General features: G+C 41.5%; 1 protein-coding gene across 1 annotated transcript in view; it reads right to left on the bottom strand.

Annotated features, from left to right (window-relative positions):
- The window catches only part of nfatc3b (nuclear factor of activated T cells 3b), a 25,303-nt gene extending 10,498 nt beyond the window's left edge, over nt 1–14,805 (bottom strand). Inside the window, 9 exon segments of the mRNA XM_044192316.1 lie at nt 224–279; nt 392–532; nt 895–1,067; nt 2,830–3,029; nt 4,695–4,857; nt 5,431–5,829; nt 6,836–6,927; nt 6,930–7,513; nt 14,320–14,805. Coding sequence (XP_044048251.1) covers nt 224–279; nt 392–532; nt 895–1,067; nt 2,830–3,029; nt 4,695–4,857; nt 5,431–5,829; nt 6,836–6,927; nt 6,930–7,513; nt 14,320–14,392 — 1,881 coding nt within the window. The 5' untranslated portion in view covers nt 14,393–14,805.

The raw sequence follows: 14,805 nt of genomic DNA, 5'->3' as shown, positions 1-14,805 counted from the left end.
TTCATCTCTTTTATATTTTATAGCAATATATTTCATATCTGGCACATTTTTCTATTATTCCCATATTTCTTGTGCTGTATCTATTATTCCTGCTCCCAGATCCCAATTTTGTCAGGAATCACTGAAAAATCATTGTTTTTTATGATGTTAATCTTATCTATCTTGGTATTTTCAAATGTAAAATATATTTTCAAGGTGCTTTCCAAATAATGTTTCTACTTACTCCGCTGCTTTTTTCTGGTACAACTCTGGCATCCATTTCCCACAGTGATCTTCCATCTGAGGAGACAAAACATGTTAGTTAAAATTTGTCATTCAGGATGTTGAACATTAACAAAATCTGATGTAAACGTATTTAATGTACAGTAAAATCGATGTAAATTGGTCTTACCAGGCCCTTTATCCATGAAAACAACCCTGGACTGTGTGGAGATGTTGGATCCAGTGATGAGCAGCTCCTCTCCTCCGTCCACAGAGCAGCTGGCTGGACTGAAGCTCTCCACCTGGGGAAGCTCCTGGCCCGAACGCTGGGCTGAAACACAACACAGTTTTTGTTTTGATATTTAAATATATCAGTGGTTTCTCCATGTTACATGGCAGACCACAGCATAAGCACATTTCCTTAGAGACAGGAAATATTACTCAGCAGAAAGAAAAAAACCTCACTGATTAGGATCTGTGTTTGTCAAAATTTTGAAGCATGAAGAAATACCTCACATCCCCTGAACATCCTCCTCTGCTTGTTTGACTATAATCTGATTTCAAAATGGAGGAAATAACCTTTCTGTTTTCTTGCCCCCTGTTGAATGTAATGTACTGTTGACCTCTATGGAAGTCACTCTGCATAGCAAAATCAGATGCAAATGTGATGTATTAATTTTACAAGTGACTCACAGCACTCCACAGGAATAGATGTCGTCTGCAGCCACAGCATCTGGCCGTCCGGTTGAGGGACGGCGACCCTGAACACAACTCGCACCCTTGTGTTCTTCCGCCCGATATCCGTCTCTCCTTTCTTCAGCTCGATGTCGGCGTTACGCAGCTTCAAGATGCCGGCACAGTCAATGCTGTGGAAAAGAAAACCAATAGACATGCTGTTTATCATAATGCATTATCTATCACTAGTAGGGCTGTAGAGCAATGTTTTGATGTGTGAGCCCATCTTGTTTGTATCTTGTGTTCCACTAGCATGCGCAGAAGCATATAGGTGAGAAGATCCATATTTCACTCGACTGCAGAGGGCGGTAATGCAAATGTATAGTGCAGGCAAGCTATGAAACACGAGGAAAAGGAAGACGAACAGGTGAAACAAGATAACAGAAGAACCGTGTCAACTGGGGAAGGTAAGCAGTCTGACTTTGGCTGGAAACATCTCATTAGTTGCGAGCTTTGCCTGCATATTAAATTGCCCAATATTTTGGTAAATGAAAGTGGCATTTACCTAAAAAAATAGGTAGTCTAAAAAGCAGGGCTATATAATGTCCCTTGCAGACAGTTCCTCTGATCGACAGTTGGTTGGTAATGTACCAAGAAACGTAGCCAGCAAAATGACTACTACTATAATTACTACTGCTACCACTAATGATACTACTATCAGTGCTGCTATCAGCCTACTACTACTACTGCTGATTATATTGCTACTACTACTACTGCTACTACGACCAGTACATCTACCACAACAACCTTATTCAGATTACTACTACAACTGCTACTGATTCTACTACTACTGCTGCTGATACTACTAGCTTACAGTTACTACTTATGCCAATGACCTATAATATTAACATCTTTAACCTGAAAATCATTTTAGTATAATGGTCAGCATAGAAATGTCACTGGGATTCAATGATAAATAGAGCAGCATGTCATCAGCATAGAATTGAAGAATGTGAAAAAAGGGCAGCACTGGGAGGGGGCGCAATTGGATAGACCTACAACCAATCAGAGCAACGAAATGTGTGACTTTACATAGCGCTGAGCAACAGGGTGGTGCTTGGTCTGTTTTCAAGCAGGAAAAAATGGCGACCTGGTCACAAACTTTCTCTAATTACAACTAAACAGTACACTAAAATGTGTTTCTGAAAACATAAATAGGAATAGAAATAGGCAATGCAGTAACAGAATCTGGATTCGTATTTGATCAGCACTGCCTAGTTTGACAGTTTTATCTGAGTTTCGTGAACCTGGTGCGTTGCACTGGACGGACCTGCAGACTGGACACAGGCCCAGACCTACAACTAATCTGAGCAGCGAAACGTGTACGTTCATATACGTCCATGTACCATATACGTCACCTGCTTCAAGATCAGCCAATAGCAAAATTAAATTGCAATAACTGGGTTTCAACCTGTCGAGGGCAGTCGCTATGCATATTTATAACACAATATGTATAATTCAAATACTTTGCACTAAAAAAGTGTTTTGGGGGTTTAGTTACTCTTTAGGAATGTCATTAGTAATTCTTAATACTTAGCAGTTTTTGAGCTAAAATCTAGATTGAATTTTTTCAAAAATGTTACTGTGTTCAATCAGCTGTAACAACTGGGTTAAAACAACATTTTTCCAGGGGTTTGAAAATAAAGAGTAATTTAGAAATGGGCTTATAGCTGCTTAGGTCAGAAAGGCTAGGCTGTATATTACTACTACTTCTGTTGCTACTACTACTTCTACTAATGCTGCTGCTGTTATTACTACCATTACATTTGAGTTGGGCAACACTGACATGATCAGCTCACAGAAAGGACAACATGGGTCCAGATATCAGGGTAACCCTGGTTTTAATGCCTTACAAATCAACTCAAATATTAAATCCAGGTCTGATGCTGTTACCTGGCAGACATGTTGTTTTCTGGAAGCAGAGGGATCTCCAGGACTTTCGTGCTACTCATAATTTTCTCCTGGCAGTTGGTGGTAACCATCTTCCCCGTCACCCGGTGTACCTGGTAGAAGGAATGAGGGCGAAGGTAGCGGTCGTCCGCAGTGCCGATGAACAAAAACAGGCTCACCGGCCGCTTGCTGTATCCGGTCAACTGAAGACACAAATTCAATGATTCACATCTGATGAGCAGTTGCTCTTCTTGCCAGACATCTCAACAGTCATATCACTTAGACTTGTTGAAACTCGGAGGGATGAAACATCTTCACACTCTCCATGTGTAAAAACTTCCAGGAAGGGTGATAAAATTTAAAATGTTGAATATGAAACTAAAGTGTGAAATCTCAGAGAGAATCAGTCCAATTTTTGACTAAACTTGGAGTGAAGTGGATGCATGTTTGGCAGCATATTCTGGTGTTTTCATACACTTACTGGCCTGATTGGTGAATGTAATTCCAATGTAATTTAAAATGTCCAACATTTTGGGAAATGTATTTATTCGCTGAGTGAAATGAGAAGATCAATACCAATCACATGTCTGTATGTTAATTACGGAGCTAGAGCCATAAAATGGCTATCTTAGCTGAACATTAAGACTGCAAGCAGACCAAAAAACAGAAATGTAAAAAACAACAATTAGTGGTTTTACGGGGAGTTACGTGCTGGATCTATTTAATTGTTTTTGAATGGATTCAACAAATGAGATATAACGTGTGGTGTTAGACTGTGTATTTTTGAACTTCAGACAGATCAAGGCTAACGGTTTCCAGTCTTTATGCTACGCTAAGCTAATAACATCCTGACACCAGCTCCGTACTTAACACACACTACTATATTATATGATATATATATTACAAGGTAGAACTTTTGTTTAAATCATATTTTAGATACCACTGTTGATTTTTGGTTTTGCCAATGATTAGCTTGAAGAAGGCGCAACAACAATAAGAAAAAAACACTATGCCACCAGTCTAATTTGATGATGACATCTTGTTACTGACAGAAGTTCCTGCATCATTAGTAAGGAAAGATATATTTACTTACAAGAAATGCTAACATTTACGTGCATTTGCTATATAAAAAGCTCCCTAACTAATACATTAGACCAATAAATATTGGTTTGTACAATGACAATAAATAAAAGTAAATAGCAATAACTTATGAAAATTAAGAAACAAATGGATTAAAACATAAATGAATAAATAATAAAAGACACAAAAATAAAGAAATAAATATAAACGTGTAAAAACATTTATTTCTATAGGAGGATTTTGTTTTCGTCACTCTGTAAAATAAAAGGCCTGGTCTGGCAAAATACATGTCAGGTTTGATCCTCTAGAGAGTTCTGCTGTCTTTAGTGGATTACACAAACAAAATCTTCACCCTGTACTGATGGCTGCAGGGTGAAGATTTTTTTTGATTGATTTTCTGTTTCCTGTGTGACCCAGCAGCACTGTGAGTTTTTACACATCTTGCAGCAGGAAGCTCATCTGGCTTCAGTAGTGGCCTCAGAATGTGACACCCAGAATAGCCCTGCTTATATTTTGTGCAAATACTCAATATCTTGAAACTTGACAATGGCCCTGCTACCATGAACTACTAACATGATTTCGCCTGCATCAGAACATCTCTTGACATAATCTCTTGCACTTTAATGTTTGTTAGTCATTTGTTTCCCAAATAAATTAAGTGTGAATGTACCATCATTTTCCCAGAATGTTCCACTGACATTAAAAGCCTCGTGCAAGAACAAAATATAATCTACAAATCAGGGTGAAGTCAAACTGAGTGTGTTACTCGGTTAGAAGTGCGGACTTACCTTGACGACAGGATGTCCTACAGTAGCTGCCTTAATGGACCCTCTGCTGCCCTCCGTCTCATAATGCGCCCTGTGGTAAGATCTGGGCTGGACCTCCAGCTTTAGCTCACACTGGTCAAACTGGTTGGGCAGAGGCCAGTCCAGAGGAGGGGGCGATGAAGTCCTGGAGGCAGAGACAACAGACACAAAATGATCAGATACTGTATGAGACCAATCACTTAACCCTAAAATAGAGGATCTCTGAAGGGAGGGTTCCCAACATTTCTTTTCCTTTCACTACAGTTAGAGGATAGAAAATTAGAAAAGAGACATTATCCCAGATAGAGGATGTTTAAAGCAAGACAATTTGAAAAATATGTTTATTTGCTTTCTGATATCACTCTCATGTCTGTACAGTAAATATGAAGCTACTGCTTGAAGCTGGTTAGCTTAGCTTAGCATAAAGACAGGAAACAGGCAGAAACAGCTAGCCTGGCTTTGTCCAAAGTTCAAAAATGTACCTAGCAACACCTCTAAAGCTCACTAATAAACATGGTATATCCATACAAAAACAGTCAAATAATAACGTGTTAATTAAATATAACGATATTAATATTAATTATTTTATTATTAGTAACTGTAGGTAGTAGCAGCAGCAGTAGTAGAATCAGTAGCAGTTGTAGTAGGTGAGCCAGGCTAGCTGTTTCTCTGTTTCCACATTCGAAAGTAACAATAACTTTAGTGAAATGAAGCCAACCTGAAGAGAGGAGGGTTTCCAGGTTTGGGTTTGTTCCAGCTGAAGTGGCAGGGCACCTGAAGGAAGAGCTCAGCCAGGCCGTCCTGTTCACGTCCCTCCTCCCCGGGGGAATCCAGGAAGGGCTCCAGCCCGGGGTCTCCCTGACCGGCCATTAGGCCCAGCTGGCTCCCCGATGTCCTCCTGGTCTTGGAGGGGACGTCCAGTTCCTGGTAGCCGGACATAAGGAGGGGCCCCGAGGCACCGGCGGGGCTTCCCGCCCAGGTGTCGTCCGTCACGCTGCCTCGTGGAGAGGCGACTGGCGTGGGGCTGGGGGAGTGGTGAGGGGAGGGCGAGCGGGCGTGGGGGTCGGCACTGGAGTGGCGTCTCTTCCCGCCGGGGGAGGTCGGTCTGGATGACGGCCTGAGAAAGAAATCCAGTCGGGATTAGCAGGATTTTACCAGCGTCAATGTTGAATCAATTCAAAATTCATATTCAACATTTGACCCAAAAGTTAAAACTCAAACTAGGCTTCCTGTATAGAATTAAAGGGTGTCTGTCTCTTCTAACCCAAAAACTATTGTTCAGTCAACTTTTATGTCTGCACTTGATTACAGAGATATTCTGTACTTCAGCAGTTAAACCCTGTTCATCACAGTGCATTATGCTTTATCACTAATGACACATTTCATTCTCATATTTGCTCCCTGTATCACAAGGTTGGATGGACTTCCTTACTGTCAAGAAGGAATAATTGTCTCATGATATTCACCTATAAAGCTCTACTGTTAAAGCTGCCAAACTACCTCACATCTGTCCCTCATTTAAATACTACCATAACTACAGAAATACAGTCCAATAACTACTTACCCTTAGATATTCCATATGTTCGCACTAATCACAGCAGAACTGGTTTCAGGCACCTTTTAAATGGAATGAACTGCGAGGCTTGTAATATCTGATGTTTTTTAAGACTCTTGTAATTGTTTTTATTTATTTTGTTAATTGTCACTGTTACTGTTGGCTGCCTGGCCTTGTATGTGTTGTTTTTGCATGCTGGTTGCAAGGGCGTAGGTTTGGAAACAATGACGTCTGTATGTAGCCTGAGAGGCGAAAACCAGAGAAAAAAAAAGGTCGGCAAAGCACTTGCTGCTGCTCATTAAGCCTATTGCTCAACATTGTTATCTACTTTGTCCTTCTCTCATATGGATTTTGGCAGCTGGACAGTCTGAGGACACTGTTTAGAGAGATTTTAGTAAGAAAATCAACCCACTTAAATTATGCCCTTGGTTGTTTGTGTGGTTGTCTGAGTATGAATGTTTCTTTTTCTCAGGTCTCTCTTGCAAAAGAGATCTTGATCTCAATGACACTAGCTGGTTAAAGAAATAAAGTCACTAATTAGACATTTGGAAACCATGATAACATGTACCTGGAGGTGGGCCGACGGCTCAGCCAGTTCTCCTCTGTGACACTGGTGCGAGGGGAGTGGCAGGGCGACTGACGGGGCGACTGACGGGGCGACTGACGGGCGACTGATGAGGGGACAGCACCGGGCTGAAGGCCAGAGGATGCTGGTACTTCTGCTGCCACAGCTCCACCCCGAAGGCCCCGCCCCCGCAGCCTGGGGACCCCAGGGGCGACCCAAGGGGGGACCCCAGGGCGAGGCAGGCGGCATCGCGCAGCTCCCCCTCCACGTCGTCGTAGACATAGGAGAAGGACTCGCAGGAGGAGAGGTCAGACATCCAGCTCCTGGAGGACAGGCTGCTGCAGGGGCTCAGGGAGAGCGCTGTGTCCCGGTAGCAGGGGTCCAGGGGCAGGTAGAGCTGGCCTCTGGACCAGGACGCCTCAGGGTAACCCCCCTCTGCCCCGCCCACTGCCAAAGCTTCCTGGCTACTGCCCGGCTCCACATGATTGTTAGGAGCGATGGAGGTGATCTGGATACTTGGGCAATCAAAGGCTCTGGGGTTCCCCTGGGTTTGGTAGCCGACATGCTGGTAGTTGTCTGCGGTGGAGAAACATGAAGGGTGACTCTGCAGCTCCTGGAAGATGGGCTGCTCGGCCAGAGCCTGTGTGGAGGTGGGAGGTGTCCTCCCATCGAGATCTGGACCTGTGAGGTGCAAGAGATTAACCAACATGTAAATCAGACGTGTGATCATTTGCATTGTAAACATGTTTTCTTATTGCCATGTAGCAGCAGTCTCAGTACCGCACCTGACAGCTAATATTCATCTATCACCAGCAGACAGATTCATAAAACGCTGACAAGACACAACATCACAGGGTTCCCCACAGTGTTTTATAGCGGAGGTGGACCACCTTGCTTGTTAATCAATAGAAAATTAAGCAGTGACTTCATTAATAATAAGGATGTGCTGCTTTTCTGTTTCTGGTCACTGTAAACTGAATTTGTTTGGGTGTTTAAAGTTGTAGGTGCAACAACATAAGTCATTTTCAGACATCAGATCAGTTCAGTTCAGATATTTATTGTCCTACAAGAGGAAATTCTTTTTGCTCTGGAAACTTGTGATTGTGACAAAAGTAATTATTGTTTGACATTTTATAGACTAAATAATTAGTTGAAGAAAATAATCAACAATCATTTTGACAATCCATTGTTAAGGTCATCTGTCAAGCCAAAATGCCAAATATTTACTGGTTAGTGCTTATCAAATGTGAGGATTTTCATCTTTTCTTTACATCACTGTAAACTGAACGTCTTTGGGTTTGGACTTTTTGTCGGACAAGACATCCCCTCAGACTCTGGAAAGGACAGACATTTCTCACCAACAGACTAAAGGGCAACACACAGCAGCAGTGAGTGACACTCTTCAAAACACCCACACCCACTGTTTTCAGCGTAAGCCAACACACCAGCAGTGTCTCGCTGCACTCCATCAGGATACACCACTGTCTTATACCCCAGCGGCTGCGCACATCAACCAGTAAAGCTTCGTTCTTTTCACTTCACAGCAGCTAATGTGCTGTGAATCCTTTCTCCAACTAATGCCGCAACAATTAGTAGATTAACCAACAAGTCGACTGACAGAACTATTTTGATAGTCGATTAATCGTTTTCCTCTTTTATTAGTTGACAGTACACATGATTGCACTACTATTACTTATATTATTACATTGTACTGTACACTTACTTAGCTTTATACTTCATACCCACTTGTACTTATTTTGATCATATTTCAATTTGCTTGCAGACTTATTTATTATTATGTCTATTTCTATTCTATCAGTACTTCTTCTCCTGTGTGACGTGACAGTGAGCAGCTGGAACAAAGAGTTTCCCCTCAATCAATAAAGTATTTCTGATTCTGATCATGCCACAAAAAACAATTGCAAGTTGCAGCTTCTGAAGCGTGAGGATCTGCTGCTTTTCATTGTAAACAGAATATATTTTGGTTCTGGGGTTGAACAAGGCATTTGAAAATATATATGGGATACACGGATGATTCGAAACCCAACATCTACATTGGCAAAGAAACAACTCCTAGTTCAGTGTTCTAACATCCGCAAGCGACAACTGCTACCACAACTAGAGATTGATGAGGTACAACAAAGATGCAACGGCAAGAGGGAGCCAGGACGACAGGTCGGGGGGGGGTACAAGACTGGGTACCAAGCCCCAATAACAAGCCCTTACGGCACAGACTCACTTAACACAAGGGCGACTGACCTGAGAATGAAGATCATGACCAAGCTGGACCCCCAATTACAACGATCATGATTACCAAGGCTAAGTGACACGGTAACCTCTGAAAGTCTGTAAGAAGATGTGAATGCAGCACTCCATACTATCACTACTAAAACCATAACTTTAGACCAATGAGCTGATATACGCCACAGCAACAGTGATCCTAGAGATGCTTGGCTACAAGATGATCACCATAAGCCACAAAGAGCATTATCCCCCATGGAGGAGAAGGCTAGAGGCCAAGATCAAGGCAACACGGACAGAAGTTAGTCCGCTCTCAGAGGTACAGAAAGGTGCAAGGAAGAAAGGGCTACCTAAGAAATACAACAAGCCGTCTATACCCGAGGCACTGGAGACTGCCAAGCAAAGACTCACAGCCCCGGTTACCCGCCTGAGGAGATACACGGGAGAAGCAGAAGCCAGGAGAATTAACCGGATGTCCTCCACCGAACCATCCAAAGTGTACTCTCAGTGGCGGGGTAACAACACAAGAACAGATCACCCAGTGGGTGGGAGAAAGAGGCATCACATAACAACAATGCTGAACGCCATCACCAAGTAGCTGGCAGAGTGCACAGGAACATCTGCCATGAGTATGGGCTGGAAGTCCCAAGGTCAAAATGGAAGACACCTCCTGAGGTAGCCGAGAATGACCGAGCTAAGATCCTGCGGGACGTCCAGATGCAGACTGACAAACCGGTGACGGCTAACCAAGCAGACATCGCGTTGATCGACAGACAGCAGAAGAAGGCAGCGGTGATAGACGAAGGCATCCCAAGGGGCAGCAACATTGAGAAGAAGGAACACGAGAAAGCTCGAAAAATACGGGAACTGAAAGGAGGAGCTAGAAAAGATGCGGAGAGTAAAAGCAACAGTGGTGCCAGTAGTAACGGGAGCACTGGGGGTTGTGACCCCCCCAAACTGGGAGAGCGGCTCCAGCAGATTCCAGGTACAACATCTGAAGTCCTAGGAACAGCTGAGATACTGCGCAGAACCCTCAAACTCCCAGGCCGCTAATAGAGGACCCGAGCTTGAGGATGACACATATCACCCCCATATACAGTATATATATATATATATATATATATATATATATATATATATATATATATATATATATACACACACACACACACACACACTCTCTGCTCCCTGCCTGCTGTTTATGTTTTCCAACTGTGGTGACACGTGTTTATCATTTATTATTTTGTCTATGCACTTACAGTATATTACAGTACAGTGGCACTAGAGCTGCAGTTAATAGTTCATGCACTGGTTCAGTAAGTTCATTCACACAGCTGCGCTCACTCCTCACCACAACCCTACTATTAATACCCACACACCTTGCACGCTACATGCAAAAAAGGCGTCAAAGTGGCAACTGTGATCTGCTTCAACAGCTCCACTCGCTGCATCTTTGCAAATAGCCCTCAGTGAGCTGGATAGAAATAAACGATGTGATGCAACAGTTGCCCCCTCCAGGGCAGAAAGAGGGGGAGGAGGAGGTGATGCCTGCCGCCAGCTGTGCGCCACGGAGCTGTTAGAAAACCAGGAAGTAAAACCTGCCAGCAGACAGGCTAGGCGGCACGCCGTCTGAAACACAACCCGCCTCCACACATCTACAGTAACTATCTATCCATCGATCTCAACTGGTTGTTTTTTTTACCTTTTGCATTTCATCATCTCCAGACTTCGTCAGTGATTCTTCAGCTGCAGCAGTCCACCTGTTTCATTTTCTGGTTGATGTCATTTAGTTTGGGAGGGATTTGAACTTTGGATAAAAGCCTCCACTGAACAGCTAAAATATTTACTTAACCTGCGCTTCATGTGGACAAAACTGGTACAAAAAGTACCGATGAAATACCAAATCAATCTTTTCAGTCTGTGTTATTCATTCAGGGCTTCAACAAACTTTATTTTCATTACTGAATAATAAACGATTATAAACATGATTAACTGATTATTCCTTTTGTCCATAAAATATCAGAAAACGTAAAGAAAATGGCCATTACAAGTTGTGCTGAACTAAACTGAAGTTTACACAAACGGAGAGGTATTTCTTCACCACAATGACACTTAACTCAGCCGTTTAACAAACAAGGTAAAACACTGTTATGAGGCAATCAGTGACCAGGCAGAAACTGAAAACAACTACTTTTATTTTCAATTCTGCGTTGCTCCAAACAGACTTTTCAGTCAATTCACTGTTATTTAGACTCTATCAATTACTGATTTCACGTTATTAGATTCAGCCCTTTGACCCTCAGAGCAACATGTTTACTCTCACACTTAATGATTATTAACTGACTAGTCAATCTGCAGAAAATACTGCTGCAACTATTTAGATAATTTATTAATCATGTAAGTCATTTTTTAAGCAGAAAAGCCAAATACTCACTGACCATCTATGATTAATTGATTAATTGCTTGGTCTATAAAATATCAGAAAATAGTGACAAACGACACAATTTCCCAAAGCGACGTCAAATGTTCTGTTTTGTCAGAACAACAGTCAAAGACCCAAAGATATTCAGTTAAATCCCGTATAAGAGAAGATGGAACCAGTGCTTTTTTAGCATTTTTAGCCTCGCTAGCAGCATGGCTCATGGGACGGCAATGATGGTCTGTCGGTCGATCTTTCCACCACTTTGATCTGGACTGAAATATCTCAGCAACTATTACATTGATTGGCATAAACTTTTGTACAGACATTTATGGTCCTCAGAGGACGGATCCTGCTGACTTTAGGGATCCTCTAGCGCCACCACGAGGTCGACATTTCTGGCTTTTAGTGAAATGTCTAAAACAACTATTGGATGTATTGCCATGACAGTTGGTTCACACATTCATGCTCCCCTCAGGATGAATCCTCTGACTGTCCATCTAGCGCCACCATCAGGTCGACATGTTAACGTGTCCAACGCTTTGGTTTCTGACCTGCAGAGCTGATGGCGTCCCCATGATGGCGTTCTGTGTTTACTGCTTGTTAGCATGCTAACAAGCTAAATTAAGATGGTGATCATGGTAAACGTTACACCTGCTTAGCATCAACATGTTAGCATGCTAGCGTTAGCATTTAGCTGAAAGCACCACTGTGCCGAAGCACAGCCTCACAGAGCCGCTAGCGTCGCTGCAGAGTCTTGTTGTCTGATAAATGACTTAATTGATTAATCGATTATCGAAATAGCTGCATAATTTTCTGTTGACCAACAAAGTGATTTATCGACAAATCGTTTCCAACTTCTCAAATGTGAATATTTGCCAGTTTTCTTAGTTCTCTGTGATAGTAAATAAAATATCTTTGGGTTTTGGACTGTCGGTCGGAGAAAACGAGCAATTCGAAGAAGTCAGCTTGGGCTGACATTTCTGACATTTTATAGACCAAACGTTTGGTCAATTAATTGAAAACATAATCTGCAAATTAATCGATGATGAGCCTAATAGCCTAATTAGTTGCAGCCCTATTCCTATTCTTCAAGGAGGAATTAATTCTGACTGTCATCAGATCAATATTTCTTACTAGACTGAGCCATTAAAAGACTGAAAAATGACTTATAGTGAGTACTAAATAACAAGTGATACTTCATCTCATAGCATCACTATAAAATACAATTAATAGTCAGCATCAAGTGCTTGTTCAGTAAGTTTAGGTGAGTTAAGTCCTGAAATATCCGTTAACAGCTTTGGGAGTTATTAGTTAGTGGATCCCAAATAATTACAGCAACTTGTGCAACAGCCTGCTGATCAATACATTAAAACTACAGCAGACTAATCAATAATACTAATCAACACAGTAAAGACTCTGTAGCTTTCAGGGGTTTTACTGGAGGCTGATTTAGTCACTTCTTCACCTCCTGATCCACATTTAAAAATTTACCTAAATTTAACAGCAGACAGCTGGAAGTGTCACATCCACTAAACTAAGACAACATGACTTCCGGTTACAATCTCCAAAGTAAAATCCTGTATGCCTAACAAAGCAACTCCAGAGAGACCAATGTGTAACAAAAAGTGAGTGATCTCTTTAACAAACTTATATCCGCAGTTAGTTGATTAATCAAATTGTCGATTGAAAGAAAACTGATCACCGACCATTAGTGTATAGTTATTATCAGCCACACAGACAAAAATAAACCTGATATTCAGACAAAATAATGATGCTTTATACAAGTTACATCAGATTGATGCCATTTATTAGGATTTTAAAAAGCATTTACCTCATTTAACCTTTGAAAGGAGGTGTAAAATATCACTCAAAAGCAGTACACTAAAATGTACACTTTTTGTATTTTCTTCATACTTATATTTGTAGATCACCATAACTGACTGCTGTAATAGTTGCTGCTATAATTCCCACTGTCTATTTTTCTATTCTGACACTTATTTTACTATGTACTATAATAATTACCTCTTAATTATACAAATGTTTAACGATTTCCCAATATATCCAACACTACATCATATACACTTCCTGCATCGACAACACAAAGACCCACAATCCTAACGACAAAGCGAGACAGGAAAACAAAACAATATATGAGACAACACACATTTACATACAAAACAAACGAGATCACCACGAGTATCTTCATATCTGATCAACTTAAGTGAAGTACGTGAAATATAAATCAACATAAAACATATTTTATCGTTCACCAATAACTTCAACAACACGATCGGGGCCTTTAGATTCTGGCCACTTTATTCTCATCATGTGCCAGGTGTCTTTATTGTAAAGAAAAAAGCAAAAAAAACCTCAGACTACATTTAAAGTCCACATTTTTATGTTCTCATTGCTGTGATACCTCTCCCTACGTGACTTTCAACAGCTGTTGTCCTTTCCATTTTCACATCATAATACATATATTTTTTCCAGTGCAGTATTGTAGGAGGGGATGTGGATTCCCAGCGTTTGAGCAGACGTTTCTCAAATACAACTGATGAAAAAAGAACAATCCAACTCTTGAAATATACAAATTGAAGGATTAAAATTTAATTTCTCTCATATTTAATATCTTTATCTCTCTACAGTAGATTATGTACATGACTTTATATTGGATTAAACGCATATTTTCATTGACCGTATGAGGAGAGTCGCGTATTTTATTTTGAAAAGCACAATGCTTAACTTCCGGTGTAACTGCTGCTACTTCTTGCTAGCTTAATGCAGCTGACAAATTGCTAACTAACGTCGCCAAAATGACACGTACCTGCGGTCTGTCTGCCGTCGTCCTCAAAGATCAATCTGAAGTCCAGCTCCTCGGCGAAGTTTACCGTGGACATTGAACCGGAGAGACACTAAATGTCCTCAGAGGCAGCCGTTAAACCGACCTGTCTGTCTTCAAAACTGACCTGTCTCACTCACTTCCATCCAACTGAAAGCAGAACTCTTGTTTCAACTGACGCGCCAACAACACGTCGACTAATTCCCCGACTAAAAGTTGTTAACGGACATCAACACGATCAATAAATACGCCTCCGCACTCCGTAGTAAAACCGCAAGAGTCCCATTATTGCGTGAACTTGCTGTGCTCGGTGTTTCTGTTCGGTTGCAGCGACTTTTACGCTCCTCCAGGTTGATCCTTGTGCTGCGTTCACGGTGTCCTCGTAAAATTAATTATCACAACGATGTTAGGAAATTATAAAACCGTCCCTGAAATACAGTTTTCAATAACTGCTGTAGTTTAATTATAAAT

Source organism: Siniperca chuatsi, linkage group LG4 (genome assembly GCF_020085105.1).
Source record: "Siniperca chuatsi isolate FFG_IHB_CAS linkage group LG4, ASM2008510v1, whole genome shotgun sequence".
NCBI lineage: Eukaryota > Metazoa > Chordata > Actinopteri > Centrarchiformes > Sinipercidae > Siniperca > Siniperca chuatsi.
The sequence above is the reverse complement of the archived record's forward strand: the minus strand, read 5'-3'. Positions and strand labels throughout refer to the sequence as shown.